Source organism: Cibotium barometz, chromosome 59, assembly GCF_041138505.1.
Source record: "Cibotium barometz isolate CiBa-2024 chromosome 59, ASM4113850v1, whole genome shotgun sequence".
In the NCBI taxonomy this organism is placed as follows: Eukaryota; Viridiplantae; Streptophyta; class Polypodiopsida; order Cyatheales; family Cibotiaceae; genus Cibotium; species Cibotium barometz.
In genome coordinates, this window is record NC_141104.1 from 11,601,364 (window position 1) to 11,621,327 (window position 19,964).

General features: G+C 45.4%; 1 protein-coding gene across 1 annotated transcript in view; it reads left to right on the forward strand.

Moving 5' to 3' along the window:
• Nucleotides 1-19,964, forward strand: part of LOC147605483 (transmembrane 9 superfamily member 2-like) — a 53,944-nt gene that overhangs the window by 12,503 nt on the left and 21,477 nt on the right. The window contains exons 2-6 of the mRNA XM_086793025.1: nucleotides 10,832-10,872; nucleotides 11,059-11,626; nucleotides 12,271-12,408; nucleotides 12,505-12,661; nucleotides 12,809-13,293. Coding sequence (XP_086649151.1) covers nucleotides 10,832-10,872; nucleotides 11,059-11,626; nucleotides 12,271-12,408; nucleotides 12,505-12,661; nucleotides 12,809-13,293 — 1,389 coding nt within the window. The remainder of the gene's footprint in view (nucleotides 1-10,831; nucleotides 10,873-11,058; nucleotides 11,627-12,270; nucleotides 12,409-12,504; nucleotides 12,662-12,808; nucleotides 13,294-19,964) is intronic.

Genomic DNA, 19,964 nt, shown 5'->3' on the forward strand with positions numbered 1-19,964 from the left:
ATACCATTCAGCCTTGCATCCACCTCAGATCCATGCGTTTTGGAGAAGCGTAGCATCCTTCAGCAAGAGGAGCATCAACGCTTGTGCATTCAACCCTCCATCAGCAAACGCATCAGTCCTCAGCATTCAGCCATCAGTTCACAGCATTCAATCATCAATAAACCTTGCGTTTTCTGCATCCATTCAGTTTTCAGTATTCATCCATTCATCGTTTTGCTCCAGCCACTTGGTGAAGGTAAAACACAGCATTCTCATTCATTTACAGCATTCATATACAGTCTAGAACAGTCCCAAACAGCCCCTCTCTTAGCCCTAGCTTTGCATTCCTCCCTCATACCATTAGGAAGAGTGCATAGGCTCGAGATTGGACATCTTTGGTGCTTCTACAGCAGTGCACAGTTCAGCCCAACACTTGGTCTTCAGAGGTCTTGCGTTTGGCTTATCATCAGTTACACCGTCAGGCAGACGGGCCAGCATAGCGCGAGCAGGGCAGCGAGGCGGAGGGGCTAGCGGGCGGCAGTAGCGAGGCAAACAGCGTCTACGAACAGTAGCGAACAGCGGACGGCGAACAGAGAGAGGGAAAGAGAGAGATGGCGGGGTGTGCTGGGCACAACAGGCGAGGCGAAACAGGGGGCGATGGGCGGCGCCCAGAGCAGAGGGCGACAGGGAAACAGGGGGTGATGGGCAGTGGGTGCACAGTGCGAGAGCGAGGCGGGGGTGATGGGCAGCGCCCAGAGCAGAGGGTGACGGGGAAACAGGGGGTGATGGGCGGCGGGCGCACAGAGCGAGAGCGAGACGGGGGCGATGGGCGGCGGTATTGGGTGAAGACAGTATTGGGTGCCGAATACCCTGTGTAGGGCCCCCACCACGGATGGTGTATTTACTTCATTAGAATGATGCAAATCTGTAAAATCTTATGGTTCTTGACCTTTCATCTTCACATTGCCTTTAGAGTTCCGCTTGGCTATCCTAGCCCTTGGAATCCTGCAGCCCCTTGTGAATTGTAAGATGACCAATGAGATTCTTGCCTATACTATTTATAGTGCCTAAACACGCTGGTCGGTAGGTCCATACAGGGTCGGCCTGCTGGAATATTCTCCACGACCTGCAGAACAGCCTTTTAATAGGTGCCTTTCACACCATGCCCTGGCCACCTCCTGCACTGCTGTTCAGCGTGGCTGCTGGCAGCCCTTGTGCAGTGGCTGCCTGCTGGCCTGCCTGTGGAGTTGGCTGACAGGCTGTCCAGGCCACCTAGGCCTAGTTGACAGGCTGTCCATGGCCGCCCTGCCTGCCCAGCCATGCTTGGCTGTCGGACAATGGCCATGGGCACCATGGCCCACAAGGGTGGCCTAAGGCCTACCCCTTCTCTAAAGCAAGGGATGTAAACCCCTTTTTGGGGTAGCCCAAAGGGCTGGCCCCCTTCTTCTACATGCAACTACATGCTCTAAGACTGAGATGCCAGGTATCTGGCTACAAGCAAAACATCTAGAACACCTGACATCATTCCAAAGGGTGACTCATAATACGGATTGGCATTGTTTCATTTGCAGGACTTGCACAACTGACCAAGACCATGTACGGGACTTGTACACCTAACCTTGGACAGTTAGAGTGGGACCCTGGTGAATGGGAGAATTAGGGTTAGAGATTCATGTGTGGGAGACATACACAGAGAGAACAAGGGAGAGAGAGTTGTGGGGATAAGTCAACTCATGGGAATGAGTGTGTGACTCCCCTATCACACATGTATATTGCACTAGTACACACAGTGCACTTAGTACATTAAAAGTACTAAGTGTACTATGTACTATAACTTATGGGCTTGTACACACTATAAGGGTGGGCATAGTGCCTTTACCCCAACAACCTCCCACTTAAAGGCAAAGTGCCCTTAAGTAAAGGAAAAGAAAAAATCAGCATGATAATATACAAGGCCATATCAAGGCTGAAACTGGCCTCATCCAATGCCCATCAAGTGTCTGCAATGAGCAAACCGCTCCGGAGGCAAACTCTTTGTCAACAGATCAGCCGGGGTATCATCCGTATGAATCTTAACAAGCTGAATTTGCTTGTTTTCTATCACCTCTCTGTTGAAGTGATACTTCACATCCACATGCTTCGTCTTTGCATGAAAGACAGGGTTCTTTGCCAACTGAATGGCACTCTGACTGTCACAATGCAACAATGGAATATCCCCTGTATAACCCAAATCAACCACTAACCGAGATAGCCATAATGCCTCCTTGCAAGCCTCTGTGGCTGCAATATACTCGGCCTCTGTAGTAGATAAGGCTGTGCACTTCTGCATCCTGGATATCCATGACACAGCACCTCCTGTGAATGTAAACACATAACCGGTAGTAGACTTCCGGTTATCTGGATGACCGGCATAATCCGAATCCGTGTAACCATGCACTAATGCATCCTGTTTGCCAAAACAAATGCACAAATCCTGTGTGCCCTTCAGGTATCTCATGACACCTTTCACTGCTTCCCAATGCTTCTTGCCAGGGTTGGGCATGTATCTAGAAACCACTCCCACTGCAAATGCAATGTCCGGCCTAGTAGCAACCATGGCATACATGAGACTGCCACAAGCTGAAGCATACGGAACCTTGGCCATATCAGCCCTGTCTCTATCCGACTGTGGGCTGTCCATAGCACTGAGTTTCACATATGGAGGCAAAGGAGTACTAGTCTTCTTCCCCCCGTCCATATTGAACCTCTGCAAAACTTTGCCAATGTATTCCTTCTGAGACAAATACAACACATGCTGATTTCTGTCCTGAAGTATCCGCATACCCAAAATATGATTTGCATCACCCAAATCCTTCATATCAAAGGTTTGATGCAGTCTTTGCTTCAAGGTATCCATCTCCTTACGCGATTTCCCGGCAATCAACATATCATCAACATACAAGATGAGGATCAATAGACTGCCATCCAAAGCTTTCTTGGTGTACAAGCAGTGATCTATGTCACTTCTCCTGAAATGCTGTGATTTCATGAATGTATCAAATTTATGATACCATTCCCTTGGTGCCTGTTTGAGCCCATAAAGACTCTTTTTCAGCTTGCATACAAGCTTCTCCTTTCCACTCACTGCATAACCTTCTGGCTGCTGCATATATATCTCCTCATGGAGATCACCGTGAAGAAAAGTAGTCTTCACATCCATCTGAATCAAGTCCAGATCATCATGTGCAACCAAAGCTAACACAGCTCTAAGTGTGGTCATTTTGACCACTGGAGAGAAGATCTCATCAAAGTCCACTTTTGCCCTTTGGCTTTACATCTTTGGCTTCATCTTTGTCTTTGTCTTTGCCTTTTCTCTTTTCTTTTTGATCATTTTTCCATTTGTAGCATTGCTTTTTAATGTGTCCCTTCTTGCCACAATAATGGCATTCCAAATCCTTTTTGGAGCGAGACTTGCTCCTTCCCCTTTCTTGGCTTTGTATCTTGGCTTTGCATCAGGTGCAACTTTGAGCCTGTAAACCCATTTGCATGGCAAAACTTTCTTGCTTGCAGGCAAATGCACCAACTTCCATGTTCCATTTTTGTGCCCTTAGCCACTAACCTGGCTTTGTATCTTGGCTTTGCATCAGGTGCAACTTTGAGCCTGTAAACCCATTTGCATGGCAAAACTTTCTTGCCTGCAGGCAAATGCACCAACTTCCATGTTCCATTTTTGTGCAGAGAATCCATCTCTGACTTCATGGCACGCTCCCAAAGAGCCTTGTTTGCCCTCTGTAAAGCCTCCTTATAACATGGGGCTCCCCACAGTCAGTAAGCATCAAGTAGTCAACCCCTGGAACAAACCTGTCAGGGGCTCTGGAGGGTCTTGTGGACCTCCGTACCCAATGACCATCATTTGCAGGTTGCTGTCCAGCCTGCATATCACCAATTGGTGGCTCCTGTTCCATGCCATAAGGCTGAAAAATCATGCCCGGTATCTCCTCTAACTGTGGCATATCCATAGGGATATCTTCTGCCATCTCTGGCTGTCCATTTGGACCATTTTCAGCACCATTTAAGGGCTGGTTTTGCTGCTGTAATGGCTGATTTACAGCCCTTTGTTGTTGTCCATGATGTCCATCATCATCAAAGATGACTCTGCCAGGCTCCTGTTGCCTTGCAGGCTCCTTATACATGCATGTTTCATAAAAAATGACATCATTGCTGCGTATAATCTTTCTATTCACGGGATCCCAAAGTCTATACCCCATTTCACCTCTGTCACCATATCCTAGGAATATGCATTTGTGAGACTTAGGATCAAGTTTGGTGCGCATTTCCCTGCGTATGTGCACGTACGCAACGCAACCAAACACTCTCAAGTGCTTGTATGACGGAGGCTTCCCTGTCCATACTTCCTCTGGCACTTTCCCACCAAGCCTCGTGTTAGGTGACCTGTTTATAAGGTGAACGGTTGTCATAACAGCTTCAGCCCAAAAACCATGAGGTAATGCAGCATGTGACAACATAGAACGGACCTTCTCCTGAATAGTCCTGTTCATCCTCTTTGCTGTCCCGTTTTGTGGAGGATCATAAGGAGTAGAGAGCTCCCTCTTGATGCCTTTAGCATCACAAAAGTCCTGAAACTGTTTGGACATATACTCTCCACCATTGTCGGAACGCAAAGCCTTCAGTGTTTTGCCAGTTTGATTCTCAACAAGAGCAACAAACTTCTGAAACACTGAGAATGTATCACTCTTCAGACGAAGAGGATAGACCCACACCTTGCGTGTGGCATCATCAATAAAAGACACAAAGTATTTTGCCCCTCCCAAAGAAAGCTGAGGCATCTCACATACATCTGTATGCACAAGCTCTAACTGAGCATCTTTCTGTCCAAGAGCTTTCTTGTGGGGGCACTGTAGTTGCCTACCATATATACAATGCTCACAAAACTGAAAACTTGAAAACTTTAGAGAAGGCAAGTAACCCAAACGAGACAATTGCTCCATTCCTTTGACACTCGTGTGTCCCAACCGGCTATGCCACATAGAAATTTCCGACAGCTTGGTTGCATTTACATTAGCATGGTGACAAACACCTGCATGCATAAAGTAAAGAGTGTCCGCCTTAGAGCATCTGGCAACAACCAGTGAGCCCTTACTAATTTTCCACTTTCCACGACCAAATGTGGTAACATAATCAGCATCATCAAGCTGTCCAGTAGAAAGCAGATTCTTCTTGATCTCAGGCACATGCTTGACATCATGGAGCATAAGCTGTGAGCCATCTGAAAACACAAGCCTCACATCACCTCTGCCAAGAATCTTGCATGCATGGTTATCACCCAAATAAACCACTCCTTCATTGCCAGCAGTATATCTGTCAAACAAGTCTCTGCAACCTGTGACATGAAAGGAGGCACCTGAATCAATGATCCATGAGTGCATACCATGACCACCTGTAAGAAGTGAATGGGCATCAAGTGAAGACGTAAATAGGACCTCATCCTCACTGCCACTTGCATGTGACACATTGATTTCTTCAATCTTGACTCCACTTTTGCCCTTTGGCTTTACATCTTTGGCTTCATCTTTGTCTTTGTCTTTGCCTTTTCCCTTTTCTTTTTGACCATTTTTCCATTTGTAGCATTGCTTTTTAATGTGTCCCTTCTTGCCACAATAATGGCATTCCAAATCCCTTTTGGAGCGAGACTTGCTCCTTCCCCTTTCTTGGCTTTTTTCCCTTTGATGGGATCTCCCACGTGCATTCATTGCATTGGACTTTCCAACAGAGTTGTTTTTCCTGTTCATCTCTTCTTGAAGAAGAGCACCCTCAACATCTGCATATGACAGCATAGCATGCGAATTGCTAGTGGCTGTCCTGAATGTGTCCCAACTCTCTGGCAAAGTGCATAACAGAAAAGTGGCTTTGAACTCATCGTCCATTGCCAACTTTTGATTAATGACCTGGCTGACAATACCATTAAACTCATTTAGATGGGCTGTCATAGACGCCCCTTCCTTCATCTGAAGACCTATGAGTTTCTTCAACCAATACACTTTGCTTGAGGCACTTTGTTGGGCATACAAGTCTTGCAATCTCTGCCAGATTCCCCAAGCTGTCTTCTCTTCACGAATGCTGAAAAGTAATGAGTCTGACACAGACAACATGATAGTAGATCTTGCCAGCTCATCCATATCTTCCCACTTTTCAGCAGTAAGAGAAGCGGGCATTACACCCCTTTCTTTGATAGGCTTGTGTTGCTTTTTCTGGAGCAACACACTGTAGCACTGGGTTTGCCAAATATCATAATTATGCGAGCCTTCAAGCTTCTTGATGTGAAGCAATGAAGAGCTCTCACCTGTGGTTGCCATAGCAATATGCAACCTGTCAATGCCTGACTCCCTGCAAAATGTGCAAACACTGCACCAAAAGCACACAAAGTGCTCACAGTTGTTCTCCCAAGCTTTATCTCCCACTGCGGAAGCACGAATGCAACTTTTCTCCCACTTTATGTGATGAAATTAGCAAAATCTGGTTGCTGCAGATTTAGGACAGCACCTTAAATGTGCTCTGTTGCCCTTCCAAACCTTTTCCTCACTCAAATCAGTGTACAGCCATGCCAAAACTTGCACAAAGCTGTGCCAAATCTGTACCAGCAAGTACAGTAGCAATAAATGCTCTCCTGGCTGTCCAAATGAGTGAAAATCAGACTTTTACAGTCCCGAACACTGCATACAACAGTTCCGAACAGAAATTGGGCAAAAGCCCCTTGACTGCAAGCTGATTTCTGAGGATTCAAGGCATAAAAGTCTTGCCTGCTGCTTTGCCGAGCTCAACAAGCATAAAATCTTGAAAAGCCCCTTGATTTAAGATCAATTGCTGATCATACATGGTACATTGACGCACATGAAGGCATCTAGAGTGTTCACGATGCTTCCCCCTGGCCACATATACATCCAATACATGAAAGCCCTTTGATTTACAGGCACATTGAGTGCTTGTAAGGCATCAACACATTATCCACAGCATCAAATGCGATTGCCTGCATGCAAATCAATCCAATCGGCACAAAAGCCCCTTGATTTGCACTGCAATTTGCTGCAATTTTGCCCGAATGTGCGATTTCTCACATCATACAGCATGTATGAATGTTTAATTGCACAATTACATCAAAAGCCCCAAATTTCGACATCCAATTTCCTGCAAATTGATCCTGATTGTGACCAATGTCACCCAATTTTGCCAATTTTGCTCAAAAATTGAGCAATTGGGCACCTGTACCTGCTCAATTGATTGAATTGATTAGAAATTCCCAAAATTGAAGGCAAATACCTCTTAATTTTTTTAATTTCTCTGATCTGCAGGCTGAATTTCAGTTGTTGCATGAGAAAGGGGTTGATGATGCTGAATTTGGTGCTGCTGCAGAAAGATTGTGCTGATGGACTCCTCACATGTGAGTATCCTCAAGCGTGGTGTAGAAGACTGCTGCGAGCGCTGCCCCTTGGTGTCTTTGCAGGCTGTGAAGCGCAGCTAAATCAGCCACCATGTGCAGGTACTTGATTGGCTGCGCACCAGGTTGCGTTGGAGTCAACTTGTAAGCGCACACACGATTTCCAGCTCGTCGACAACGATGTCGCCTATGTTCACTCCACGCTCGACGCCTGGCTGCTGCCTTCGCCGTCTCCGCCTAGCAGCGCTACACGATTAGCGCTGCTGTTGACGCCCGCCTGCCTAGGACTCATGTTGCAGCCGACTCCATATGCGCTTATCCGCCCAATGTATGGACGTATGCTGCCTAGCGCTGACACCCCTGCATTCGCCTTCTTCTCCACCTGCGCCGGGGAGATCTGAGGGCAGCACTGCTTAAGCCAGCTGATAGCAGTCACAGGGTACGACCAGCACAGGGTACGACCAGCACAGGGTACGACCAGCACAGGGTACGACCAGCAGAATGGCTGTGTGAAACGAGAGCTATGCAGCAGAGAGATTCAAAGGGCACTGGCTCTGATACCAGTTGAATGGGAGAATTAGGGTTAGAGATTCATGTGTGGGAGACATACACAGAGAGAATAAGGGAGAGAGAGTTGTGGGGATAAGTCAACTCATGGGAATGAGTGTGTGACTCCCCTATCACACATGTATATTGCACTAGTACACATAGTGCACTTAGTACATTAAAAGTACTAAGTGTACTATGTACTATAACTTATGGGCTTGTACACACTATAAGGGTGGGCATAGTGCCTTTACCCCAACACCTGGTTGACGACTGGGGCTCACATGGGACTAGTTTCCACTCTAGGTTCTACATGTATTGTACAGGTATGTCCATGTGGCATCCAAGTGTGGGATGCACGTGACATGTGTGTCGAGGGTCATAGGAAGACGAACTATGCTTGAAAGATCATGAGGCCGATGTGCACGGACATTTGCATGCAAGGACAGTTTCAAACCATGCATAAAGCACTCAACTTGCTTCGATTGTCAGATGGTCCTTGAGAGCAGGAGCAGAAGCTTCAGGAAACTTGGCAGCTAGGTAGTTAGTTACGTGTTGACCTTGCTTCTTGGCCAAATGGAGCTGAGAAACATTGGAACCACTTGCTACCACCAAAGGGGAAGCCATCTTGCGGGTCCAGTTAGTGACTTCTTCTTTGCCCATCTTCTTGTTGAACTTGAGAGGCTTTGGAAGCTTCAATAACTGAGTTCGTTCCCCACAAGGCATGGAGGAAGAACTCAGCAACGTGGTAGCATCGCGATGTCGAGCTGGTGAAGGTGAACGGGAACTATGTGATGAATTTGATGGAGAGGAAGTCCGCGAAGGAGATCATCAGTTTGGTGAACGATGTCTCTCATGCCAACTACGTGCATGTGTAGAATGATGATTGTTGGACCGGTATGGAAACTCGTTTGGTACATCCTTACATGCATCCAAAGGAGTGAAAAGCCCTCCATTGGGAAGTTTCACCACTTCGTCCTCAAAATGGTCAAGCCCTTGCCGAGAAGCATGAGCCTCGATAGATGCCAAATCCGGAACAATTGGCGCTTGGGGTGCCAACTCTATCCGATCGAGACAGTTAGACATGGTCTACATGCTTGCTTTGAGACCTTGAAGTAAACCTTGCAAACTCTGCGAGATCCATAACAAGTTGCTCGAAGCGAGGGATAAAGAATGATGGCGAAGAATGAAAGCCTGTCACACTGAGAAAGGGTGGTTGGGACAAAGTCGGTGGCTTGCACCACAAAAACTTGAAAGAACCCAAATGATTACTTTTTCCAAATCCGGACTTGTGCCACTCTTGGAGCCTAGGGATTTTTACTTGTGGTACACTTGTGCCTATGTGCTAGGGTTCTCTAGAGATAGATAGAAGAATGTGGCGGAATCACAGATACAACACAAAGGAGTCCTAAACTACTACTCTGTATGATGTACAAGAAAGAAGTAATACAAATGAAATTTGAGTACATGATGTGGTTGAGAATGAAGATGTCAAATCACGGGTCTGTGATCTACTGCACGCTCCTGGCTACTAGCACTTCACCTATAGTGAAACGCTTTGTGAAGTCCAACACTAATGAATATGATGATTTGGCTACCCATATATATATATATATATATATATATATATATATATATATATATATATATGCATCAATGCTTCTAGTCAACCACTTGTACCCGATTGCCATGTCATCAATTCGACGTCATGATTGCCACATCATCATTGCCATGTGGCAGTGCCATGTGCGTTGTCGAACTCTGCTTGTCAGTTGCTATCTAATGTCCGGCTATGCCTTGCGAACTTGGATAGTAGCCAATGCTGTCGGTCGGTTTGTTTTACTATTGTCGGCAAGGTCCACGACTGCCATGTCATCACTTACCACGTGGCACTTGTGCTTGCCATGGGCCTATCTATTGTGTACCACAGGTTAGGTGTGTCACACTCTAGGTTTCTCAACACCCATCTTTGTTGCTATGGTAAATCATAGCAGGAGCGAGTGCGGGAGTTTGGACCATTGATGGAACAAGAGCAGGTGCCACTTTTCAATTCTCAAGCATGAGTTAAAAAAAAGTTCAGAGCAGCGTTAGTGACAACACCAACAATGGAGATTGAGTAGAATAGATTGGAGCTCACTGTACTGGTGGATGAGGTGGGTTTCAGCCGAGAAGTTCTACTAAGATCAGAAGTTTCATGAGTATTATAAATTCAAGTCCAATGTTAGGAGGAGTTTTCAACCATATCAACTGTTTCTACTTAAGATTCGGCGTCAATAACAACTTTGAGGGTAAAGGAAAAGCTTTCAATAGTGGATTATGTACAGGAGGACCCCCCTCATTCTGCCAATGCAGATTTACTTTACTCCAATCTCAGCCCTGCCTATTAGAGTGCACATTTTGACGAAGCTTTCAGCCTCTCATGCTTACTCTCTCATGTGAGTAAAATAAATACTCCAGAGGTGTCTTTTTTTTTGGGGGTGGGGAGGGGATTTCACAGCGCCCTCTCCCCCCCCCTCTCCCCTCTCTACCTTCCTTTCCAGTGGTTAGTAAGTGAACAGTCAGTCCCTACCCAACACTTGTTGTTGTCTTCCATTGTCGTTTGTAAATGTTTTCTTGAAAAGAACAGTTTATCTTGATTTTTGATTCATTTAAGTAATTACCAAATTTGATTACTTGTAATAATACATCAAAGATGAAAGAAGAGAACTCAATATTAGAGCAGATGTTTTTCTGCTTTCTGTTACTTGCAGTTGGTTGGCAATGTGTACTTTTAGCCGCATCCCTTTGAAAGGTGGAACTTTAAACAAAAAAATTCAGAGCAATTAGTTTGTGCACCCCAAGCTGAGCTAAAGCATCTTTGTTGGTACTGTGCAGTGAGACATATCGATACTTCGACCTACCATTTTGTCCTCCAGGTCTGTTCTCGATTCATGCAATGTCTTGCAAAATTTTAGGTTTTTTACAAGTTGCCCATTTATGAATCATATTGTCATAATGAGATCCAAAATATAACATTAGATGCTTGACCTTTGAAAACCTATTTCTCTTTTAAAAAAACATGCATTGTTGTAATCATTTTCATCATTCTGTGGAGGTCACAGCTCAGGTGACAGAGAAGCGAGAAGCACTAGGTGAAGTCCTCAACGGAGATAGGTTGGTGCATGCAAAATATGAGCTAAATTTTAGAGACAACAAGGAATCAGAATCTTTATGCAAGAAGACTCTCACAAAGGAAGATGTCCAGGCTTTTCGAGAGGCAGTGAAGCAAGACTATTATTTTCAGATGTATTATGACGACCTGCCCATTTGGGGCTTTATAGGGAAAGTAGATGAACAAGAAATGAAGTACCTGTTGTATACCCATCTGCACTTTGAAGTCCTTTACAATGAAGATCGAGTGATAGAGATAAGTGTGGCCACCGATCGTTCAAACACTGTGGACATAACAGAGGATAAAGAGGTAGCTGTTGAGTTCCGGTACTCAGTTAAGTGGAAAGAGACTGACAAGCCCTTTGATCATCGAATGGAGAAATATGCCAAGTACTCGTTTCTGCCTCAGCACCTAGAGATCCACTGGTTCTCTATCATCAATTCATGTGTCACGGTGCTCCTTCTAACCGGCTTTCTTGCAACCATTTTGATGCGGGTGCTAAAGAACGACTTTATCAAGTACCAGGGCTTAACTCTAATCTTGATTGTTAATCTTAATTATTTAATTTCTCAATGTTTTGCAAACAGGCTGAGTTCCTTAGCTCAATGCCACCCACTTTAGTTGGACGTACTGTTTTTGGTGGGCTAGTTGGATGTTACGCACGCACGCACGCACGCACGCACGCACGCATACGCATACGCATACGCATACGCATACGCATACGCATACGCATACGCATACGCATACGCATACATATGTACTCATATATACATATACATATACATATACATATACATATACATGTACATATACATACTCATGTATACATATACACATACATACATACATACATACATACTCATATATACATATACATATACAGATACATGCATACATAAATACATTTATGTATTTATGTATGTCACACACACACACACACACACACATACAGATACATACATACATACTCATATATACATATACATATACATATACATACATACATAAATAAATAAAAACATAAACGTATTTATGTATGTATGTATATGTATATGTATATATGAGTATGTATGTATGTATGTATATATGCATATGTATGTATGTATCTGGATCTGTATATGTATGTATATAGAGTCTTTACCCTCACAATCACCTTTATCAGGTACTCACGAGATGAGGAGGCTCTGGAGGACCAAGAGGAAACGGGATGGAAGTATATTCATGGGGATGTTTTCAGATATCCTCCTCACAAATCTCTCTTCTGTGCGTTGCTTGGAAGTGGAACCCAATTACTTGCCCTGTGAGCATTCCTAGACCTCTCTCATATGGAAGCCTTTCATATACTATAAGTACTGTGTTTCTAATTCCATTTTGTATTATTATGAACGATTTGCAGAGCCATGTTTATCTTCATGCTTGCTCTAGTTGGTGTTTTCTATCCATATAACAGAGGTGCGTTGTATACCGCCCTTGTTGTCATATATGCCCTCACATCAGGGATTGCTGGCTACAGTGCAACTTCATTCTACCAACAACTTGAAGGGGCCAATTGGGTAAGCTAACCAGTTAGCTGTATGCTTTCCTTTTATCATTGTTTGTCAGCTTAGCTAGCTGAGACAGTCCGTGGGTAAGCTAACCAATCAGCTGTATGCTTTCCTTTGTCAGCTTAGCCAGCTGAGGCAATCTGTGTTTGTGTGCAGGTGCGCAATCTGCTGCTCACAGGTTGCTTGTTTTGTGGTCCACTCTTCTTAACGTTCTGTTTCTTGAACACTGTTGCCATTGCCTACAACTCCACAGCAGCACTCCCGTTTGGTACGATTGTTGTTATTCTACTTATATGGACTCTGGTGACGTCTCCACTACTGGTCTTGGGAGGGATTGCTGGCAAAAATAGCAAGGCAGAGTTTCAAGCTCCTTGTCGCACCACAAAGTTCCCCAGAGAGATCCCACCATTGCCTTGGTATAGGGGAACCGTGCCTCAGATGGCAATGGCAGGCTTTTTGCCATTCAGTGCAATATATATTGAGCTTTACTACATTTTTGCAAGCGTTTGGGGCCACAAAGTGTACACGATCTATAGCATCCTTTTTATCGTCTTCATTATTCTGATCATCGTGACGGCTTTCATCACAATTGCCCTGACTTATTTCCAACTTGCAGTGGAGGATCATGAGTGGTGGTGGAGGTAATGGATTTCTTTCCTTTGTTTGGTTAAAAAAAAGAAGGGGTCAGGTGGTGTTTCTTATTATTATTTGCATGCTTTAATGTTACAGGGCAGCATGTAATGAAAATTTCAACTGTTAAATCTTAAATCTTGAAACATGGGCTCGGAGTTTTCATTACTCCTTGAATATTGCTTTTCGTCCTTGCATGTCCATGGCTAGTCATTGATAGGGATGCATTATTGACATGTAGCTTCTTTGCTGATTTAGCAGGCAGGATGGCAATTCCGTGGAAACGCCGCAACTTTAGGGGGACGACTTGGTAGTCATCACTGTGTTCCCAGACAGTATCCTGGGCATGCCTTCATTGTGATGGACTGCCCGATAGACCACACTTTTTGGGGGTGGTCCCCTATACAAGTCTTGACCAACCAGATATTTCTGTGCAGGTCTACAGCATATGTGCTCATCTTCCTAGAATTCTAGCATCACAGCCTTCTCTTTCCTCTTGGAGCATCTTGCCAGCTTTTAGGGAACCTGTAATCTTGCTAGGTGATTTAGGGACATGCAAGCACTCGACATGATCCAAAGTCGTCATCTCAGTATGGAGCTAGATTGGTCTGCTTCTCGTGGTGAGGAAGAAGTCCTCTTGATACAGACAGGGGGCACTTCATCTTCCTTACTGGTGGAGAGCAGCGTCTATAGGTACTATGCTTCATAGTAAGGCTATACCATCGTGGAGCTACAAGCATTGCCAAAGTATTCCTACCTTTTGATGTGACTCCAGGCACAGGCAGAGTGCTGACATCCTAAAGTCCATTCATTGCCTCTCCAAACCTATGGGTAACGTACCTGGATTACTAGTGATTCCTGCAGAGTTAGCAGCCTTTTTTTAAAATATGCCTGTACATTACCTATGAGAATGTGTGGGCCATTTGTTTTTCGTTTTTTTTTTTTTTTGGGGGGGGGGGGGAGGTGGGAGCTACAAGAGGAAAATGGTTTTACGCTAGAGTTGCAAAGAGCCTTGATGGGTTGCGAGGTTAAAATCTTGAAAACATAGAGCTGGATGCATGGGAGTTGTGGAAGTTTCATCTTGGCATAGCCACACCAGCATAGCTGCATTCTGTACTCGTACACCTTACTTGTACTCAAACCTCATGATTCATATAGTACTTTGCGTACTGCACACATACCATACATGCATTCCATACGCCATACAAAATGCACAAGCTGCTATATAAAATTTGAAGTTTCTGTTTGTCCTAGACCTTAGTAGGTGGCCTCTTTCCCTCATCCATGCGTCCCATATCACCCATCACACATTGTGTACACAATTAATGTTGATATACCACATTTTAGACTTAAATACTTTTCAAACTAGAAAAAGAGTGCTGCACTTGATGTACCTTATCTTGTCAGTACTTTTTGTGTGTGTATTGCACACATTATACGTTTCATACCTAACATTTCTAAGCACCTTGCACACCCACCGTCAGGCGAAGGAAGCCTAGGTTGTGATACCAATGTAACTGGGGAGTGCAGATCTCGGAGCATTTAACTTTTAACTTGATTAAACACAATTAACCACCATTGAAATGCGACAAAAGTATGAAGACCATCAACTCCACATTGGGTGCTAAAGGTAGGTCACCTCCTCCCCCCTCCCCCTCTTTAGGTTTTTATTACCAAAAGGGATAATTTGTACTAGCTTTGTGGGTGTCTTGGGCAATCTCCAACCGAACTTGAGATTTTACCAACAATGCAGTGAATACAAGATACAATCAATATTTTGAATTCGAGATTGCTTTTTCCAACGAGTCCTCTTGCCAACGGCATACCTAGCAAGAGACTCAACTCTCTAGACGCAACTGGGCAAACCCCAGCCGTGTGTCTAGAGCCAAAATTACAGGCGTGCCTCAATAATTCGGCGACCTACCAAGGTTTGGTTCGCCACAAACATCCTAGGTCTGTCCCCTTAGCTTGGGTGACCTACCCTTAGCTAGGACAACCAATATGCAGCTATACAACTCCAAGTAGAGCATATCGTGTCTGCAAAGCCTTAAAGAATCTTCATGACTCATCCCAAGACCAGATGACTCTTCCGAATTCACATGACTCATCCATAAGCCTGCATGGTTGCCCAATAATTGATTTGGCTACTTGACTGTTTTATGAGTCAACTTGGTTGTTATGTGAGTCCATATGTCTATTTCCATAGCCCACATGGTTGTCCAATAGCCTATGTGGCTGGCATATGTGCTAATGGCTGATTGCCCGATGGCTGCCCATGGTTGATTTGTGTTCCCAATGGCCGACTTTCATGTCCACTTGTGATTCATGTGTCCAATGGCAGACTCCCATGCCCAATGGCTCCCCAATTGTTAAACATGCGCCCAATGGCAGACTTGCATGCCCAATGGCTGCCCAATAGTTGATTCATGTGTCCAATGGGTGATTTTTATGTCCGATGGCTGATTCTGTTTTGCTATTAAACCTTCTATGATACCAGATAAGTTTGTGTAGGAGTCATTATCCGTGAGGGAAGGATGGGAATTTGAGATGCGACTTATGCGGAAGTATTCTTTCAATGGAATAGAGAAGAGCTTGCCTAAAGTGCTTGCTGAAATTTGCAGGAAAGATAAAAGGAAAGATAGTCCAAACCACCCTCGTAACAACGCCCACTTGTTGCCAGGTGTATTTGCTTATGTATTGCAAGATGTAAATGTAGTAAAAGCTCGACTTACTGGCTGTCCACTAAATAATGAATAGAGTGTGAATATACCTTAAGGATCTTATCCTATCAAGGAAAATATGGACCAAAAATCACAGGTGGCCAATAGCGCAAGTGCATCGCTCGGACTTGTTGTGCCCGCCTTTGTTGTTAATTCTGTCAAGGCCACATGCACGCCACAAGATTTGACACACGAGAGCACGCCGTATGATTGAATACATTCCTGGCAAGAATAACCCCGTTGCCGAAGCTCTAAGTTGTAAAGGCACAATCAAAAATTTGCAAGAGTCCATTGTGCTCAAAATACAAGGCAAAGATCTTGATAGTGTGAAGGCAAAGTATGAGGATTCTTTGGAATTTGGGACTCATAGATTGGCCCTTCTGTCAGGATCGGGTTACTATACCATCCATGATGGCTGGTTATTTTACAAGAACCAGTTATGCATGGTAAGGGAAAAGCGCTAAGACACTTCTTCATGATCCCCATGACTCTCTCGTCGGAGGTCATCGAGGTATCAACAGTACACTGGAGAAGCTAGAGCGATCATTCTATTGGCCTAAGATGAGAAGGGATGTCTATCAACATGTCCAAGCATGCCAGATATGCCAGAAGGTGAAGGTTCCTCATACGAAATATGCAAGGTTGCTTCAACCTTAGTCGGTAGGCCCCTTCCAAGACATCACTATGGACCTCTTCCCGTTGCATTTGGATATCGGAACACACAGTGGATGATCATTGTGGCCCGATTCGGTAAGTTTTGCATCTCAAGCAAATGGCCATAGATGAAGACATCGCTCGCCTGTTCATTTGCCATTGGTACCCCATAGGTGGATTGCCAAGGACAATAACATCAGATAGGGATCCCAAGTTTACTTCAAATTTTTAGAGAGCATTATTCGACAACTTTGTGACCAAGTTGCATCTGTCGAGTGCGTTCCATCCGCAGACAAATGGCCAGATAGAAATCTATAATCAGCTGGCATTTGATGTTCTCAAATCGTATTGCCATGACAGGCAGTCAAAGTGGGAGCATTATCGTCCTTTGGTATAGGCCATACTAAACGACACTTATTTGTCTAGCATTGGTTAGAGTCCGCATGAGGCAGCATTTAGCCTCCATTTCTCGTCACTTCTTACGAGAATGGTGTCACCTTCCTTGGAGACCAACAAGACCACCAAAACTTTTTGAGAGATCATTGAGTCCGTCAAAGAGCGCCTTGCCAAAGCACATGAAGCATACACTAGGCAAGCCAACAAGTCAAGAAGAATCTCTTCTTTTGTAGCTTTAGACTCTTTCATATCATCAAAAAGATTAGTAATGTCTTCATGAAGCTTAAGCTTCCAAATAGTTGGACTACGCACAATGTTTTCCTTGCTTCTTGGTTGAAGCCCTATGTCTAGCTTTTAAGGATATTGCACATGCTCAACAACCGGAGGTGGTAGACGAAGCCGAAGTTATTGAGCCTGAACAGATTCTCCTCCATAGATGGAAGCATGGATCTAGTCGAAGACAAAGACAGTTCTACACAAAGTTCAAGGATCGTGGTACCCATGAAGCTGTATGGCTCGACGAAGAGTTCTTTCCAGAGTAACCCAAACTCTTGGCGGACTACTTGGAAGCCATATACTTGTCGCCAAGCTAAGCAAGAGGGAATGCCACATGCACCCTGCACTGGAGTGCTATGTGACGCACTAGTTCTGCATCAGTGCAACATTTCTACAGTAGGAATATCTTTTTAGGAATATTTTGTTGTATGCCGTGGCCCCATTGTGCTCCCTAGTTTGGGGCTGCCTTGCCTGGGGGTCTAAGGACTCTATGCCACCTTGCCTAGGCATGTAAAACTCACGGGTTTAAAGAAGGCTTTGTTGTGCGTTACGATGATCAACCTATTGCATGCTACAATGCACAAACAGGCGCTCTCGTACTAGAGCCTAGCTCTTACACCCTCGTAGAGACTGTGGCTCAAACCTCCCTGGTACAAGTACATGAACAGGTAGAGGAACACAAAAAAGTGCCAAGTACATGAACAGGTATTGGTAGGTACTCAAAAAGGTACACTTGGTGCTGGTTCATAGCATGTACATTTGGTACTGTAGATATAGGATGATATTCAGCAGGTACTTGCAGGTACGGTAGGTTTTCTAGCATGTACTTCCAGATACATTAGGTTTTCCAACATGTGCTTGCAGGTACAGCAGGGTTTTCAGCATGTACAGTAGGGTTTCAGCATCTACTTGCAAGTCATAGTTTCCATGAGTTTCGGAAACGGGGGTGCGGAGCACGGCGGGAAACGGAGTTTCGGCCTTCGGGAAGAAACGGGGAAACAGAGTTTCGGTTTTAGGGTTTAATACATACATATATAATTAATAAAAACATTACAAAAGCTTGAAAAATACATCTTTGCTCAAGTTCAATGTCAAAGACTCAAATGATAGATCAAAATTCAGAAATGACAACTGTAGGCTCAAGGCTCAAGCCTCAAAAGAGTCAATACAAAACAAGATCCATCATCCATCATCCATCATCCATCATCCATAATCCATATGTATAGACTATAGTAAATACAAAACATGATCAAAAAATATCCATGTGGCTGGCAGGCTGGCAGCAGCTGTTGGCATGACAAAATCCTAGAGCTAAGTGCTCCAAAAATCACTCATCAAGATCATCCATGGAGGAGTCATCCTCCGACTCATGAGAGTCAGGTTCAGATGAAGAAATGGTAGGCACAATGATGCCGCGATCCACAATGGCCTGCCGCCATACATCCGCAATGACCATACATACTCCTCCCTGCCCACCCAAGGGGCCAAACCCTACAGACCAAAAGGTGTCCCATCTACCAGGCGTCACCGAACCATATCTCCGGATCCTGCTCTCACCCAAATGGTGCTCCTGCATCATCAAAATATCAATACTGCCCCCAACCAGGCATCTCTGAAGCTCCTGCCTCAAGCAACGCCAAGGCCCTGTACATTCCATGAGATGATCCTCATGGATGACCTGCTGAGGTGGATGCTGTCTCAGCCGTACGGCGGGCCTTCGCAAGCGGCTTGGATGGAGAATAGTCCCCATCCAAGCGGCTACGAATCTGCCCACCCGGTGTGCTGCAAGAATCTCGGATCAGGCGCCAGTGTGGCTGTCCCATGGCGACTGCCTCCTGCTCAGACAGAGCACCCTCGTGTATGCATACATATCCAGGGTCCCGTGCTAAGTCTGCCACTATGCGAATGACCAAATGTCGAATCCCTGAGGCATCCACACTCCCGGGATCAATGAAAAAATGAGCCAACTCCCATAGTCAGCCTATCACATCTGTCACCTCCAGATCGCTCACATGGTGAGAAAACTCAACTGCCTGAGTCTTCAAAGTGCTAAGAGCGAGCTCCAGAGTCCACTCCCGGTCGCATGGGCCACAGAGAGGGAATGAGAAGGCCACCGTTGAATCAAGTGCCTCCTCCCCGCGGGCCGGAGGTATCACTACATGCACTCTGATGGGTGCTGGCTCATGGGGGCTCTCTGCTCCAAAAAGCCGTGTGAAGGAGTAATCAAAAGCCTCCGAGCGCTGTCTAGTGTCGAGACGACTCAGCCGACTGCGGATAGAGGATATCCGTGAAGCCCGAATCGGCATGGTAAGTCTCCTCTGCGGTGCTCGAGCAAGGTCGGTGCTCAGAGCTCTCCGGACTGCAGGTGAACGCCAGTGGACTGCCAGGGCCTCCCGAGTAGCTGAGGCGAGCGGGGGGGGGGGGGGGGGGGGGGGGGGGGGGGAGGAGGGGGGGGAGAAGGGGGTGGGGGAGGGGAGCAAAGCTGTTCCTCACGGGAACCCAGTGATGCTGAGACTGTGGCTGCTGCTGCATCGGTCTCTGGGCGTGCTGCTGGGGCTGTCTCCCTCGACGGCACCCCTGTCCAGGCTGCCACTTCGAGGTCTCTGTGGGCTAAGCAGGTGTCCCGGAGGCTCCCT